The sequence below is a fragment of the Rhinolophus sinicus genome, linkage group LG10 (assembly GCF_036562045.2).
Source record: "Rhinolophus sinicus isolate RSC01 linkage group LG10, ASM3656204v1, whole genome shotgun sequence".
In the NCBI taxonomy this organism is placed as follows: Eukaryota; Metazoa; Chordata; class Mammalia; order Chiroptera; family Rhinolophidae; genus Rhinolophus; species Rhinolophus sinicus.
Window position 1 is genome coordinate 79,133,293 of NC_133759.1, and position 18,355 is coordinate 79,151,647.

The 18,355-nt window shown below is 40.9% G+C and overlaps 1 protein-coding gene across 1 annotated transcript in view; it reads right to left on the minus strand.

The window, feature by feature from the left end:
- Positions 1-489: 489 nt before the first annotated feature.
- Positions 490-18,355, minus strand: part of SPOCK1 (SPARC (osteonectin), cwcv and kazal like domains proteoglycan 1) — a 474,104-nt gene continuing 456,238 nt past the window's right edge. Inside the window, exons 8-11 of the mRNA XM_019740366.2 lie at positions 17,192-17,413; positions 11,821-11,883; positions 4,543-4,680; positions 490-4,045 (exon numbers count right to left, since the gene is read on the minus strand). Of these exons, the coding sequence (XP_019595925.2) occupies positions 3,855-4,045; positions 4,543-4,680; positions 11,821-11,883; positions 17,192-17,413 (614 nt within the window). The 3' untranslated portion in view covers positions 490-3,854. The remainder of the gene's footprint in view (positions 4,046-4,542; positions 4,681-11,820; positions 11,884-17,191; positions 17,414-18,355) is intronic.

Genomic DNA, 18,355 nt, shown 5'->3' on the forward strand with positions numbered 1-18,355 from the left:
TTGACAAGCATCTGGTATGTTGATCCATGAACTTAGGAGAACTCAGTGTCCCTGTAAAGGATAGAGGTTGTTTTTTTTTTTTTTTCGTTGTTGTTGTTGTTGTTGTTTTTCCCCAGGAGAATTGGAAAATAACTGACTGGGGAGGAAAGGAAGAGGCAGAATTGAAAAGGCTTAAGATTGTCAGCGGACGACAACAGTGAAGTCTGATAGGTAAGGACGAGGTAGCAAAGTTGAAGCCTGAGAGAGAGGAAAGCAGGAAAAAAGAAGGGTCAGGTGATATGGCTCTAGACTGCGCGGGTACAGAGCACGCACGCGCCCGAGTACACGGGGAGGAGCTGGGACAGGCCCGCCCTCCCGGACACAGAAGCCTTGACAGCGGGGCATGCTTTGGCTACACCCTGTGCCGGTTCATAGTGCTCTCCAGAGACCATGTGTGCACATGGCCTGGTGAGTTCCCATCCAACCTAACAAAACACAAACACCCAGATATTGCAGACAAATTAAAATTTATTGAGACAGACAAAAATGCACCTACTCAGGACTACAGTTAAGCAATTACTATTAACCAAAAAGTCGTGTTCACATTCCAGATAAGTCTACGTGGAAAAGCATTCAGAATTCACTAGGTTTTTCTACTTCACTATTTCATCTACAATAGGGACAACAAACTGACACTCAGGATTTGGTGGGCTCTCATTACACTGCTACACATTGAACAGGGACAAACATCAGTGACTTTGAGAAAAAGGTATAAAAAGACCAAAACCACCCACTGTAGAAAGGGCTCTTGGATGTTACTGTACAATGTGGTCCAGGTAAAAAACAAATGTGAATGGCATCCTGGGAAAAGCAGAGGGGCAGACCTGGACAGACACGTTGTCATTCAGTGCTGGGCCCGGGAAAATGGGATTCACGAAGGGGAAACTGATACAAAACCTCCAGTTCAGCATTAAGGTATTTCCATGCCTAGAATATTTGTGGAAACAAAAAGACATTAATATGGCCAACAACTAACCATGGTGGGAGAAAATTCTGGGATTTAAGTTGAATGCTAAGGAAATGATATTAAATAAAAGAAGCATTTATGGAATAAGAATAAAACTATTCACTAAGGAGTTTCCAAAAATGAGTTAGTGAGGATTCAACTCAATACCTGTTGCAAACACAGGAATGGATTGTTACTTTGTTACTGAAGCAGTTTTTTAAATAACGATTTTTATGTATACCTTGTCACTAGCTAAAGGACTCCTGCCAAAAGGAGGGAAACAAAAGAGTCTACTTCTAAGGCTAAAGTAACTAAAAAAAATCTAATCTTTAGTACTTTTCACAAGTGAAACTACTTTTCACAAGTGAAAAGTATTAAAGACCTGTAACAAATCAAACGCTGTCATGCCAAAGTGAGGCGTGAAAAGTGGTGTTAATGTTGCTCCATTGGTTTGGGGTTCTGGTTGTAGGAGGGCTTTTTATTTAATATTTTAATGAATCCAAATATATTCTTGGAATATCTCTGAAAATGAGCATCTCATTACCTTCCTGGGAATTGACTCCTGAGCACTCTTCTCCATCATTGAGTTAATGCTAAGGATTTTTAAGTGTCATCTTAATTTGACACTTGTCATAAGATAATTAGGCAAATTAAAATCAGTGGTTCGCTCTATTTCTACAAATTTCTATAAGTGAAAGCAATGTGTCAATTTTAATTTGTTCTTTTGTGCATTTTTCCAGGCTCAGAGGAGATAGTAACAGTGGTTTTCTTTGAGGGTCTAAACTGAGATCTTTTTTTTTAATGTCTTGATTCTTTTATATACTCTATTGTAATTTAGCTGCAATTAAGCACCTGTTTTCTAAATTATGATCTCAAAAATTCTGTGCAAGTTAGGAAAACAATATGAAAGCAGAGGTGATGGAGTTGAGATCCCAATGCAGAGCTTGCCCATGGTCTCCCTACACCTAGGGTCCTGGTGGTACTCGTGTCTGTCGGGCCTAAGGGATTTGCTACGTCAAGCATGTTCGTTTCCCATCTGAGACTAACTTTGGGGACAGTGCCTCTTTGTCCGGCCAATGCAAGGATTGGACAATGCTAGTTTGAGGCAGGCTGGTAAAATACAAAGAAATGGTCATTTGGGGTGGAGGGCCGGTCAGCTGCCGCTGAGATCGTGGTTTGGCTAAATATATGTTTTGCCTGAGTTTATGTGGTCTTCTCGTGGACGGACTGGCTGGAGCTCATGGAGTAGGGAAGAAAAATCCACGTGGGCCAGAGGGCCTTGCTGGGTGGCTGAGTAGGGCATCCGGGCAGGTGGAAACCGTGTGGGACAAGAGCTTAAGGGCCAGTGCTGAACTAAACGGGACCACTTGGAAGACTACTCTTTGGTACTTGTCCTTGTATCTGGGCCAGCTTGATAGGGAAAGAAATCCTAAAGACTACAGAGATGAAAACCCCACCGAATTTGGAGATGGACTCTAATAATACTTAGGGAAAAGAAACGCAAATGGTGAAGCACTTCCTTCATTCGTATCGGGACACTGGTGTGGGTGAGGGCATGGAGACAGGACGCGCTCTTACGAATCCAACCCTAGCTTCCATGTGCTGCTATGGAGCCCTTCCTAGGCCTCCCCCTGGGATTCTTTACAGATGGCGAGTGGTATAAAATCCACGCTGCTGTTGTACCCTCATCATGGTTGGCAGATAGAAAGTGGGCCAAAGCAAAACCTTGAGTTCAGAATCCTGCCTTTCCTTCTCCTAAGGAACAGCGTGGCACCGTGTTCTCGGTGAGCAGGGGGTATGTGCACATGCCTTAGAAAGAGCCCTTGAATAGGTAGGGGAGGAAGGACCTGCAGCGGATAGGACTGCTTCAGCCCACGGGGGGCTTTGAGCTGAAATGAAAGCGATGGCTTGTGAAGCTGCCCACGTGGGAGTCGCATGGCTTGTGGGAGCAAAGTGATTTAGGCAGACAGAGGCTCATCCCAATCCCAGAGGCTCCCAGTAACTCTGCTGGTGCACAGACAAGGAACCCCTCCGCCTGCAGGCTACAAGTGCCAACCGTTAGTGCAAAAAAGGACTTGATACAAATTTTGTATTCCAGAAATTGGGATCCAGGTCTGGACAAGCTGATAAACTTATCATTGTTTTTCCAATGAGTTTTTAATAGGTACCCAAACAGGTTTGCGGAGAGGTGTGTGTACCTTGCATACACATAGTCTCTTCTGTACATATATACATTTGTATGCATGTATGCATGTACAGAGAGAAGCATCCAGACACCATTTTTTTAAATAAAGAAAATCAGTTGCCCGAAGGGATTCTGGACTGAATTAAGGCTGTTGTTTGCAGGAAGCCAGATATAGTGACGTGAATAACTAACTTTTAATAATAGACACCAGGGGTGGTGGGGAGCAAAGGGACTAGAGTACACTGTGGTGTGTTTTCCACAACATTTACAAGACACAAGAAAAGCACTGAGACACCGTGAGGCTGGGAACCATGCTGTAATAACCACCAGCGTGGGTAGTCAAAAAGGGTCTTTGACATTTAGAGGGTGGGGCTCCCTGCACTGTCAGAATCCCACACACATCACATGCTCGTTGCAAACGTCTCATGGGAGGGAAGGAGGCTCTAATTCAGCCAGCCATTCCCCTGTCTAAAAACAAAACACTACACAACACCTTTCTTCCCACATGACCGTATGCAAAATCAGAATGCTCTGGGAACAAGGGCTTGTTCCCAAACCTTAGGTCGGGTAGAGAGAGCAACAATGGAGAAGAGACCTTGGTGCCGTGGAGTCTTAGATACAAATGCAGGAACAGGAAGTGACTTGCAATTGTGTGCCACCCTTGTGTCCTCTTCCTGGTGGGGACTACCATATGTACCCGACCTCGTCCTCTTTGTCATCGTCCTCGTCCTCGTCGTCCTCTGTCACTGCCCGGGTGTGCACCCTCAGCTTCCCCAGTCTGTCCTTTGGTCCCAGCTCCCGTTCGTCTTCTAGGTCATCCAGCAGGACCACTGAGCCGCCACTGCCAAAATCCCCTGAGGTCTCCTGTTCCTCTTCTGAAACATTAAGAAGGAAGAACGGATTTGAGGTTAGTTTCTGTTTGTACTTCATGAGCCCTGGCAGGGGTTCCCCTTGCATGGGACCTAACCACAGGGCAAAGCCATGTACTTGATTTTTCAAATGTGGGAGCATCCTTGTCCAGTGGGGTTAGTCTACATGGCATGGACCCCGAGCTTTGTTTGGATAGGAACCCCAGAATTCTTGAGGTGCTTCTACCTTCATGGGAGGTTTATGATCCCAACTGAGAAGTGAAGGCAACTCAGTGGCCCTTGGCCGGCAGCAGTTCCTGACTCAGAAACTGCTGTCCAGCACGGAGGTCGTGGTGTGCTCCTGCCACTGGAAGCGCTAGCTGTACACCCTCTCAGGGGATTTCCGTCATGAACTCACTGAGGGCCACAGGCACCTTCTGAAATTCTCCCCCTCAGATGCTAACACGTGAGGACTGACAGGTCCTCGAGGTCATCGTGGGGCTGCCACAGAAGGCCGCACTCACCACAGCTCACCGCGCCCTGCTTCCTGGAGCCAGCCAGCTCGTTCCCGTATTTATCCACACACCAGCACTGCCCCGTACTGCCATGGCACTGCGTGGCTTTGTAATAGCCCTCCTCATTACAGCGAGGTATGAATGCTCCTAGGGGAAGCAGAAGTACAGAGATACTCAGCGTTACTGCCCGCCGAGACACGGAAGGGGCCACACGTCAGAGGGTATTGGCTGCAGGACTCACAGGACAGAATGGGGTGGTTGTCTATTAGTAAGATGACATGGCCCTAGGACTCGCTCAGGGTTGGACAGGGGTCCTCTATTCCTTCTTTGATGAGTTTTTTTTTCCTCTTTAAATCATGAATATGTACTACTCTGACTGATAACTTTCATTTTTTTCTAGTTTTATTAACACACAGCACTGCATTAAATTTAAGGAGCACAGTACAATGATTCAGCTTAGATACACAGGGTGCCAAAAATATGTACACACATTTAAAGGAAGGAAAAAACTATTAAAATTGTAATACTCAACATATACCGACAACAAAAGATGAATAAAAGTCATGTGTATACATGTTTTTGGCACCCCTGGTACATAGCGAAATGATAACACAGTGGGTTTAGTTAACACCTATCATCTCATATAGATACAAAAAAAGGAAAAAAGTTTTCCTTGTGATGACTACTCTTGGAGATAAATACCTTACAGCGGTATTAACTACAGTCATCATGCATACGTTACATCCCTCGTACTTATTTATCTTGTAACTGGAAATTGGTACTTTTTGACACCCCTCCCCTGCCTCTGGTAACCACAAATCTGACCGCTTTTTCTATGGACTTGTTTTTTTTAATTTAAGATTTCACATATAAGTGAGATCATACAGTATTTGTCTTTCTCTGACTTATTTCACTTAGCATAATGCCCTCTAGCTCCATTCCACATTATTGCAATTAGCAGCATTTTCTGTTTTTATGGCTGAATAATATTCCTTTGGAGATACACACACACACACACACACACACACACACACGCACATCACAACTGCTTTATCTTTCCCTCAGTTGATGGACACTTGGTTGTTTCCATATCTTGGCTATTGTAAGTAATACGGGAATAAACATGGGGGTGCAGATATCCGTTCGAGTTGGTGTTTTGATGTTCTTCAGATAAATAACCAGAAGTGGAATTGCTGGATCATGTAGTTCTCTTTTTAATTTTTTGAGGACCCTCTCTACTGTTTCCCATAGAGGCCGCAATGATTTACATTCCCACCAACAATGCACCAGGGTTCGCTTTTCTCCACATCACCACCAGCATTTGTTATCTTTTTGATGAGAGCCGTTCTAACAGGCATGAGGTGCTCTCACTGTGGTTTTGCCTTGCATTTCCCTGATGATTAGTGATGTTGAACACATTTTCATGTACCTGTTGGCCATTTGTATGTCTTCTGTGCAAAAAATATCTATTCAGGTCCTTTGCCCATTTTTTAAGTGAATGATGATGATAATGATTTTTGCTATTAAGTTGTATGAGTTCTTTATATATTTTGGATATTAACCCCTTATCTGACATATGGTTTGTGTATATTTTTTTCCCATTCCACAGGTTGCCTTTTCACTTTGTTGATCATTTCTTTTTCTGTGCAGAAGCTTTTCAGTCTGATATAGCCCCACGTGTTTATTGTTTATTTTGTGGCTTGTGCTTTAGGTGTCACATCCAAAAAAAGTCACTGCCAAGACCCAAGTCAAGAAGCTTTATTTTCATGTTTTCTTCTAGGAGTCTCATGGTTTCAGGACTCACATTGAAGTCTTTAGTTCATGTTGAGTTAATTTTTGTGAGTGGTACAAGATAGGGTTCTAGTTTCATTCTTTTACATGTAAATATCTAATTTCTGATTTTTCCTGAACACACTGTCTTTTCTCCATGGAGTTTTCTGGGCCATTAGTCCTGTTCTGTCCCACTGGGCTGTGAGTCTGCCTTTACGTCAGCACCATAGCTTTATAATACAGCTGGAAACCAGGACATGTGGTGCTTCCTGCTTTGTGCTTCTTTCTCAGGATTGTTTTGGCTGTTATTTTGTGGTTCCATAAAAATTTCAGGATTGTCTTTTTCTACTGTACAGAATGCCACTGGACTCTTGATAGGGATTATGTTGAATCTATAGATGGCTTTGGGTAGTATGGACATTTTAACATTATTAATTCTTCTGATCCAGAAGACACAAATACATGAAGATATCTTGTCATGTATTTGTGTCTTCTTTCATTTCTTTCATTAATGTCGTATGGTTTTCAGGGTAAGGCTCTTTTGCCTCCTTGGTTAAATTTGTTCTTAAGCGTTTTATTTTTGATGCTATTGTAAGTAGATCAGTTTATTCCTTTTTCAGATAATTTGTTGTTAGTATATAGAAATGCTACTGATTTTTGCATGCTAACTTTTCACCCTGACAAATTACTGAATTGGTTGATTAGAGCTAACAGTTTTTGGTGGAATCTTTAGGATTTTCTATATATAAAATCACGTCATCTGCAAATGCAAACAATGTTACTTCTTTCTTTCCAATTCTGATGCCTTCTATTTATTCATTTTTTGCTTAATTGTTCTGTCGAGGACTTCCAGGACTAGGTTGAATGGGAGTGGTGGGAGTGGGCACCCTTGTCCTGTTCCTAATATTAGAGGAAAAGATTTCAACCTTTCCCCATTGAGCATGATGTGAGCTGTGGGCTTGTCACATGTGGCCCTTATTATGCTGAGGTATGTTCTTCTATACCTAATTTGTTGTGTTTATCATGAACGAATGTTGAATTTAGTTTTCTAGTGTTTTATTGGAGATTTTTGCATCTATATTCATCAGGGATATCAGCCTGTACTTACAGTGTTTTTTTCTGGCTTTGTTGGCAGGCTGGTCTTGTAAAATGAATTTGGGAGTGTTCCCTCCTCTTCAATTTTTTGTGGAAGAGTTTAAGAAGGATTTTTGATTACTACTTCAGTCTCCTTACTAGTAATTGGTCTGTTCATATTTTCTATTACCTCTTGATTCAATAACTTTTTAACAATTGGTAAAATCATGGTTTTTTTTATCCTTTACATACTTTTATGTTTATCCTTTATTTACTTTTAATGAGATGACTTACCAGTGGTTCAATTTAAAAAATGTATGTCTTCGCTTTCCTGGAATAAATATACTACTTGGCCATGATACATTGTTATTGGAATACTACTGATTTGATTTGCTAATCTTTCTGCATCTGTGTTACTAAGCGATAGAGGCATAAACAATTAATTCATACAATGATTCAAGTATTTTTCTATCTTTTTCTATACTCGAGACTGTTTGTATAAAATTAGAATCTCTTCCATGAAGGATTCACCCAGAAAAATATCTTGGGCCTGGTGCCTATTGAGAGTAGCATTTGATTTAAATTAATTTCATGATTTTTTTTTTTTTTAAATCTAGTTGGTTCTTCTGGTTCTTTGTGACCCAAATGTGCTAACTCAGTATCCATGGTAACTCAGTATCCATTTCAACTAGTTTTTCATGATTTCTATAAATTGGTTTATAGCAATGGTTCTAAAGTGTTCATACAGGACCAGCAGCTGGAAACATCTTAGAAAAGCAAATTCTTGGTCCCTCACCCAGACCTACTGAATCAGAAACTTTAAGAGTAGGACCCAACAAACTGCTTGAAAAAACTCTTGAAGTGATTGTGATGCCGGCTGAAGTTGCAGAACCCAAAGTGTCCGGTATTCTCCTATAGCTGAGGTTTCACCCCACTTTTAAATTCATGAAAGTATTTGGGCCAAAGGTTTATCTATGTCATTGTTTTCTGCTTCAGTCTTAATCATTTTGGTACACAGTGTTTTGTGGTTTTTATTTCATCTCTAATTATTTATAAAAATTTGGCAATCTAATATTTGACTTCTACTTGTGTTGTAGCGAGTGAATTTGATCTGATTTTTTTTGAGATTTGTTGAGTTTTCTTTTGTGGCATAAACCATGGCAAATATTTCATGTGTGTTTGAAAAGACTGGATGTTATATGCTTACAGGAATACACATATATGAATGCTAATTAATCATGTTCAGTTCTTCTGTATACACCAATTTATGATATAATATGGTAAAAGGAAATTTCAGCAAAATGATATTGTCTTTGTTTTTAGAATCCATAATGAAAATAAGTCTTTACTATCTTTTAAAGTTTCTATATAATTGTTTTCTATGTAACTCACTTTAAAAATACCAGTTGATAGTATCTAGTAAGTTAGACCCAGTTACATTTATTATAATTACAGATATGCTTGCTCTTATTTCTACTGCTCTATTTTGTGCTTTCTAGTTTTCATTTCCCCTCTTTCCTGCCATTTGTTGAAATGATCATGTTTTCTATCATGCTTTCTTTATGCCATGTTTTTCTTCTAGAGGTTTAAAAACTACATATTCTATTTCTTATATTCTTGTTGCTATTTAAATGTTCCACTAAGAAGCATATTTTTCCTAATAAGATCTAAAGTTAATCTATGTTTTCTGCCTGAATAAACCAGACATTTACCACATTTTCTCATTGTCCCCAACAGTCTGCAATGTCAGCTTACTATCAAAACACTGATATAGGACATATTTATTTAGAGATTTAGCAGTGTGTCTTTTTTTCACAATTAATCCCTTCTGGGCTCATTTATCGTCTGTAGAGTAAATCCTTTAGTAAGTCTGGGGTTAGTAAGTTTACTGCATCCATGGCTTGAGAATACCTGTCATCACATTTGAATGTTCACTGGGATATATTTGACGTGCTAGGTTCAAAGTGATTTCCTCTCCACACTTTAAAGATATTTTCTTTTCTTAAATCAGTGTTGCTCATCTGGTTCTCATTTAACTACAGGGAATCTTTATTTATTACAGTTTTCGTTTTTCTTAGGGTGTCTGTTTCATGACTGTGTACTCGTCTTCACAGGGAATTCTGAGTGGGAGCTGAGGAAACAACAGTGTCTAACCCAGTGGAGACAGAGGTTTCTGCGTATTGCTGTGCCTTTCTACTCCCTAACTTTCTGAGTATAACTGGTTTTGAATTTACCTTTTATTTCATGGACTAGACCCCAGAAAGAAGGGTGGCATGGGAGACAGAGATTTCTTTTTTCAATTGGAGAAGGGGAACAGGACTTTATTGGGGAACAGTGTGTATTTCCAGGATTTTTTATTGGGGAACAGTAGTGTGTTTTTCCCAGGACTCATCTGCTCCTTCACAGTCAAGTTGTTGTTCTAGAGTGCAGCTCAGCTCCAGGTCCAGTCGCCGTTGTTAGTTGCAGGGGGCGCAGCCCACCCTCCCTTGCGGGAGTCGAACCAGCAACATTGTGGTTGAGAGGACGCGCTCCAACCAGTTGAGCCATGTGGGCATCCAGAAGCTCAGCAGCAGCTCATTGACTCCATTCTAGTTGTGGAGGGAGCAGCTCACTGGCCCATGTGGGAATCGAACTGGTAGCCCTGTAGCCCAGAGCTCGAGCTCTAACCAACTGAGCCACCCGTCTGCTCCTAGACAGAGATTTTGAATTTGAATTTAACCCGATTCCAGGTGATTCTAAATACTATAAACCCTGAGCAATCCTGGCTATTCCAAGATGACCAGGCTCTGAGATCAGGATAGGAAGGTCCCCCCAGAAAACCATTCCTAAGTGGTAGGTGAGTCTGCTGATGCCACAATTGCAGTGGTGGTGCCACACTCTAACTTAGGGGCTCAGCACCGCTAGTCTTCAGAGAAGGAAAAGGAGATGCTTTCAATAACCAGAAGGCAGAGAGATCTATTAGGTTGGTGCAAAAGTAATTGCAGTTTTTGCAATTATTTTTAACCTTTTAAAACTGCAGTTACGTTTGCACCAACTTAATATAAACAGATTCGCACACAAGATCTGCAAAGGAGAACAAGTAGAGAGGTGGGGAAATGTGGCTTCTCCTCCTTGAGCTGCAGTTGGAAAACAGTAGCACTTAATACACAAAAACATATTAGGCCGAACCCCAGGTTGGTAAGTAGCAGGTGCTGCTCTAGATCTATAATGCCAGCGGATTACCACTTTTTCTAAGTAGGCAGCATTATAAAGTGTCTGTAATTTGTTGTTTTATTTAGTTTTTTAATGGAAATGCCCCTGAATACACATGTATTAGATTTCACTATCTGAAAAATAATTTATAAGCAGATCAATCATATTTTTATGAGTCAGCCAAGAGTAACACGTCTATGGGGAGATGTGTTAAGGTCAGAGTCCTGCTAGGACAAAGGTAGGCATTTCATTCATGTGATCTGGAAAAAAAATACATTTTCTCTCAGACCACATGCCTTATAAATGTCTCATTCAGTGTCAGTTAATGAAGCAGTAAGAAGATACCTATAACCAATGGAAACAATTTTTTAAAAATAGCATTATACTAGTTCTACTGTAACTACCTGTGGACCGTAGACACATCACTCAAACCCAAGATAACCTGCCCCATGGAGGGCTCAGATCTGTAAGCACAAGTCATCGCCCTGGAAAGGCCGATGGAAGAGGGATCTAGCCAATTGGCTTCAGATCAGAAAAAGGCCTCGTATCTTTTTACGGAGGAGCAGAACCTAGGCTGGTCAAATTCACAGCTTTGGAGTCCTTTCTGAGTTTAAGAGTGTTGTCAGATGTCGAAAGTCTGAGGCAAGCCACTGAAATGAGTCATTTTCCAAAGTAGAAGGAGTATGCACTCTGAGGTGACCCCAAAATTAAGAGGAGACATCGCCAGAGTTCACAGACTACCTCCATCTGACAAGCGAACTTGCCCATTTCAGTCAAGTAAATAGAATCACGTCCTTGAATCCTATCTCTGATAGATTTAGAAGGGAGTACAACTCATCTGTCTCCCTGAATGGACAACCTGATCTGGGGAATACAAGACATTCTATAATTTATAGGTGTCATAGTTTTAGAGTTGGAGGGACACTTGAGAGTTCCAGTCAATGGCTGTACTTGAAAGAAGAAAAAGCAAAGATTCATTGGAGCCAAAGATCAGGGAGGAGATTCCAGCCCTGGGGGACTTGTCCACCAGTCATGGGCTGACCTCTCCTCTTGCTAGTTCTCAATCAACTAAATTGTCCTCAGATTGTGTCCCACTGATGGTGGCATATTACCAGCTGCCTGTCGGGGGTGAAGTGACGCATGTGTCTCATGAAACACTGGTCCCTAACTGAATAACCATTGCTGCATTCAGTGTTACAAGAGACATGGTTTAATTAGGTGTTTAAATGAGTGGCAAGAAATTGTACTTACCCAACAGGCTTTTCCCTTTGCTCAGCTTCTGAATCCTGTTCATTTCATTCTGGCAAGGGAGACCTAAAAAAATAATTTATGAAAGTCAGTTTCCAGATGGTATGAGATATAATCTCTAATGATTGGCTTCACTCTTAATGTGAAATGTAGACAATGACACACCTGGGAGTGGAATTACTCCATATGCTGTTACTATGTAGCAAAACAAATTCAAGCCATTAGTGTTACTAATTAAAATAACAACTTGTACCACGAGGTACTTAAAATAGTATTTGGGGGCTACTTGCATTGTACAGGAGTTTTTCTTCCCACCATCAAGCAAGCAAATAGCAGGTGTCTAATAGGTGGTTTGCTTTTTCCTTTATAGAAGGAAGTAAATAATCAGCTAAGATTTCCATGAGCTGAGAACCAGGACCCAAGCTTACAGTAGTAAGCTTACGTACTAATAAGTATGTGTTCTGAATCCATAGACCAACTAACCAGCACGAAGGTGACAAATACTTAATCTATGCCACCATGTCTTTCTGTAGGAGAAAAACAGGATTAGAATTGCTACTTCAAACCTTCTGGCTCATTATCAGGGAAAGCAAAACACAGACTTCAACGAACCAGCTATGAAGATACACAAGAGATCTAGAGAGCGTGTATAGAATTGTGAGGCCTTACCTCTAGGCTCTGCCACCTCATAGCTGAATGCTCTGGGCAAGCTTCTGTATCGCTCTCGTCTTCTCAGTCCCCCGTTATGTTATGAATGAGCACAAAACTGTCAGTTCTCAATGCAGGACTGACATGGTGGGAGCCACGAGCCACGTGGTTAAGTGGGGCATATAAAAGTGTGTGGTTCTCTTTTACCTCCCAAAAGAAGAACTTACTTCCATTACAGGCAAAAAGAAAGGTGACCTTGCTCGTTCTTGAATCTTACCACGACTTGCTTTTGCAGATCCTGTGGCTCTGGGAGGTTGTGCTATTTGCTCAGGGTCCTCCACAGACACAGATGTTCTAACTCTCAGGGCACTGACTTTCTGCAGACCCCACACGTGCATCTACAGAGGCAGCATAAGTACCTATGCACCTATTTACAGCTCCTCCCCTGTGGATCTCCCAGTGCCACCTGGCCTTGCTGCATGTTCCTTGAGAGAAACTGGTTGTAAAATGCATTTTGTTGATTTCTTGGTGTAAGATACCAACTGAAAACAACAAAGAGAAGGGAAAACAAGTTCCATCTTCAGAGAAGGGAAAATAAGTTCCATCTTTGATGATTAAGGGTAGTATTTACGATGACAAATAATGAACATTTATTGAAGTCTAAGAATGTACCAGTGTGCTAGAACTTTACATCTTAGTTTAATCTTGACAACAACCATATTCAGTAGGTACCCATATTATTCCTGTTTTGCAAATGGAAATGCTTATCTCTGTAACTGTACAGAAATACAGAGAAGAAACTAGGCATTCAGAAGGCTGTTCCAGAAGAGAAGGAAAAATCAGTCATTCACATATAAAACACTGTCTCAGTTTTCTTTGAAACGAGTTTCTAAATTATAAGACCCCTCCCTCAAACTGTCCTACACGAATTTTTAAAACTCTGCTTATTGAAAGATAAGGAAAAGTAAATCAGACTGAGACCTACTGAAAATTGCTGCAAGAAAACCAGAGGAAAGAACAAGACAAAACTCCAGACGAAGAATTCATAACAGAACAATGTTTGCTGCTGAGCCGATGAAAATAATTACCAAAGATTTCTCTAAGTAGTGAAGGACACTAATGAAAAAGGGCTGTGTAAGAATAGAGAGGAAGGCACAGATACAAAGGCTCAAGGATAAAAATGACATAGAAAGTAAATTAAACAATTAAAGACATGAAGGCTCACGTCTGAAGCTACAAAACCCGATCATCCTGAGAAGAGACTCATCAAATGGAATGAAGTTTTACTGCTGGAGCGCAAAAGACGGTATCTCGAGAAAAAGTGATACAGACTGAGAAACACGAAGACATGTCCTGGGAAATTTGTATCCTTAAAAGGTAAAGAATCCTTTTGGCTTCCAGGCCAACTGGTTACACCACCAATAAAAAGGAAAGAAAAATTAATATGGGGTCACATCATTCTATATTTACACCCAGTGCTAGGAGAATAATATTTTTGAAAGATATCAAGGACAAACTGACTCCAGAAAGCTTATACTTAGCATCTTTTTGGTATAAAGAAAATATATTTTCAAATATTCAAGGACTGATTCAAAGAATATAATTCTGATGATGTTTTTGGAAAAAAAAAAAAAAAAACACACAAAAAAACACACACCTAAACTCAAACTTAGCTACAAAACTAAAGAGAATAATATCAAAAGCAGCCAACAAATCATCCTACCACATGAAAAGTTTAAAAGTGCACATCTTAGAGGCACACAGAGTCTTAACTGTAGCATTATCTACAAATTAACATAACAAAAATACCAGATATCAATACCTATGGTCTATAGCTAAACAATTACTTTGGAAAAAGAATTTAGCCTCAAGTACATACCTTAATAAACAGGAAATCATAATGAAATGTGGAAGTAAAATAAAAGTCCCAGAATTGGGTTAGGGACGGAGGTGGTAGGAACCTAACAAAAAAATAAAGAAACTAACTTAAGAAAAACGGGAGAAATACACAAAATGAGAAACAAACAGAAAGAGAACCACAACAAATTACCTTGTTCAACTCCTTCTGCATGCCACGTCCTGCCATAGGTGGGGTCCTGGCTTTCTTCAGTGGTTGCTGAAGGGGCAGCCTACCCAGAGACTCCCCAGGTGGCCAGCTCTGTCTATTGGTTAAGGCTGTAGCCTCACTATCAGGGCATTACACGCCCATGGGAAGCATTCACACAGAGGCTTCACTCAGGCTGAACTTGAACCCTGACTAAAGTCACAGGATTTTATATGAACTCCAGCCCAAAGCTATCGTTAAGTTTAATGCTGATCCACTACAAGCATGTCTACTGAAGTTAAAAAAAAAAAAAGAAAAAAACATGGCTGTTATTGAGCATCAATTTGGAGGGACTAGCTGATGTGATTAGAAAAGAGAAGGAAATGAGGTATAGAAATTGAAAAGAAAAAAAAATCATCACTATTTGCAGATGACAGACATGATTGCACAGCTGAAAAATCCAAGGAAACCAACCTGAATAACTAAACAAAATGGGGATTTAGTAAGGTGGCCGGGAACACAATTAATATTGAAACAACCACCAGTGAGGAAAGATAATGGGATATCATCAATTTCATGTACAACGGCAACAACGGTAAACATAAGGGAAGTATATTATCTGTGAGAACAAAACACGTAACTCCACTGGTTAATAGATACCATTCTGGAATAAAAAGACTCAATATTATATAACTATTAATTCTCACTAGATTAATCTAATTTTGCCTGATTCTAAAAATAATACCAATAAGAATTTTTTTTATTAAATAAACTCTAAAGCTCTAAAAGTTAAAATATATAAGACTATTCAGGAAAATTCTGAAAAATTAATGGTAAGGGAGGGTTGCACTACTAGGTATTAAAATGTATTGTAAAACAACTGTAACTTAAACAGTTTAGAACTGATTTATGAGTAGTTTGGTTAATAGGACAGAATACCCAGGAATAGACAGATATGCATATATCTGGTATATATCTTATATATGATAGAGAAGCATTTCAATTGGAGGCAGAAAGATGGATTAATTATGATTAGTCGACAAGTGACAGAAGAACTTGACCACCATCTCTGGGGAGGGGGGAGGGGCTGGGACCCTACTTGACCATCTGAAGAATCTAAAGTGATCCAAGATTGCAATAAACACACACACACACACACACACACACACACACACACACACACTAACCCCAAAAGTACTGAAGAGAAAACACAAAAACATTGCTTTACTATCTTAAAGTGGGAGATACTTTGCTAAACATAATGTAAGCTTTATGGCGTCTAAGACGCCATAAAATAAAAGATGGAGAAACTGGACTATCTTAAAATTTTCTTTCTAGCAAAAATACAGAGTTGAAATTGGTGGGGGAGGGGGGAGATTGCAATATGTATGACTAGAACAGTTCTAAGGTCCTTAGAGAAAATGCCTATTAAAAACAAACAAAAAAACACAACAACCTGATAGAAAAAAAGGTGTACGAAAACTAGACATTTCAAGGAAAAGGGGACTCAAGAGTCTCTCAAACAAAGATGTTCAACCTAAGTCATAATAAGAGAAATGAAATAAAGCCTATGAGGAAATATAATTTCCCTTGATTTGAAAACAATCACAAAGTTTGACAAGACCATGGAAAAATAGATATTCTTGTTTACTTGTTGCAATGTTACAACCTCTTGGAGGACAAATTGGAAACAATGCTAAAATTAAAAAATGCATGTGCCCTTCTGACCAGTGATTCTGCTTTTAGGACTGTATCTTATAATCCTATAAACATGCATGTCCTCACTTTCCAAGGATGTCCCTTCTGTGATGCCTACATCTTCTGCTGTGTGTGTGTGTGCGCTGTCTGAACACGCACACCTGTGTACCCAATTTAGATGCTCTAATGTTAGTAGCTATGTTCCCTTCCTGCGGGTGGGTTCTGACAGCCTACTATATGTTATCCTGGAGCCCTGACCCACACTGCACCAGATCTTTCTGGGACTTGGGACTGGTCTGCGCCAGTCCTGTGAGCTGTGGTAAACCACAGGTAGGGTCCCCCCACTTCCCCCCAGGGAGCTGAGGCAAAGGGAAATAAAGCCGGACCCAGGCCCCTCAGGGAGACTCAGCTCCTGCCTCTGGATTCTGGAGAGTCTTCTAGTCCCTCGTCCGCACACCTGCAGGCTGCCTCTCCTGATGCTGTGTTACATGAGATAAGCCCTGTATTCTTTCCATACATTCCTCAAATCTTTCTGCTTCCTTCCTTCAGTTAGCCAGAGTTTAATTATAACCAAAATATCCTTGTCTAAGACACTCAGGATAAACCCATGCTATCCTAGAAAGGCTTGGTCTAAAGGGGATCGTGGAGAATCCATGTGACAATGGGAATTACGTAGCAAAGGTTTCTATACCCATTTTACAGATGAAAAAGCTGAGGCATAATATGGTTTAGAGATTTTCCCAAAAGGAAGACTGAAATAACAGACTCCTTGATTATGCTGTTGGGTTTTCTAATATACCATGCTCAAAGTGGAAATATGATCGGAGAAAAGAGCCTTTGGGTCTGCCATTAAATGGGATGAATGCTTTATTTTCTAGCTGTGTCCTTCTGCCCGCTTATCTCTACCTTCCTCCCCAGTATGTGGCACGTGGTCCTTCCCTGCCCTGCACAGCTGCCCTGGACCTCACCTCCCCACTCCCTTACCTCCAGGCTTCTGGAAACAGTAGCACCACTCGTTGTTTGAGAGCTTGCCATCCTTGAAGGAGTCGCAAGAGTTGAAGAGAGGCTTGATACAGGGCTCGTACTTATCCAGGTAGATGGCATTGATCTCTGAGTGGTCAAGCAGGAGGTCATAGTTCATGTCCAACTTGTTGAACATCCAGCCTAGGGAGTCCTTGCAGATGGGCAGGATGCTGGTGTCAAACCCTGCCGAGAGAAAGGCACTTGTCAGCTGCCGCCAAGCTGGGTCTCTCCTGCCCCAGGAAGAGGCCCAGGGCCCACTCCCAGGACCTCCCCCTCCAGGGGTATGGTCTCAGCGGCACTCTCCTAGAATATGTCTTCGTTGCTTTTTACATGAGACAATTTAAAATGCACAAAAACGGAAGTCAGCATTTGAGGAAAATATGTTCTAATGGGAATAAATCCCCAATGCTAATTTATCTGTGAGTAAATACGGGTTTTCATGTACTAGATCCTTAAAACAGGGCCTGAAAGGAAGAGTGCAAACATGGTGAGTTGTGGGACTACCTGATAGTACTGCAAACTATATTTTATATTTAAGGGGGAAAGCAATATTGGAAAAACCAAAACAAAGAGACGACTGTAAAAAGGATGGCAGTAAAATGAAACTGTGTGGCACAATCCAGAAGCACTGATTATATCCTAGTGGACTGTTAAACCCAAGCAGTCTGAACATTAATGGGAAAACAAGCCAGCTTCCTGCCTCGGGTCCCCACGCTTCTTTTCTGCAGTCCCCTCAAGAGGTACATGATACGGAATCCAAACTGACGCAGACAATAATTTCTTTCTTATTTCCCTGGAGGAGTAGGAGTAGTTTTCTTAAAGAATTATTGGTTTCCACAATGGAAACTGTATGTACTCGAATAATAACACTGTGCTTAACACTTGGGATATGGAGTCTACTGTAGCCAAAGCCCAAGAAGGCACGCGCCAAATCGCAACGCTCGGCTTGCTTTCAGAATCCAAAGCACCATTCAATTTCAGGTTACTCCACAAGCTTGATTTCTAGGGCCGGCTTTATGTTCCTGGAAAAAATGATGCCAAAAGTGAACTTTCGTCTTAAGGTGCTCTGCTGAGCACTTTATGAATGATTATCTCACTGAGTCCCCCTAACAGTCCTATGAAATG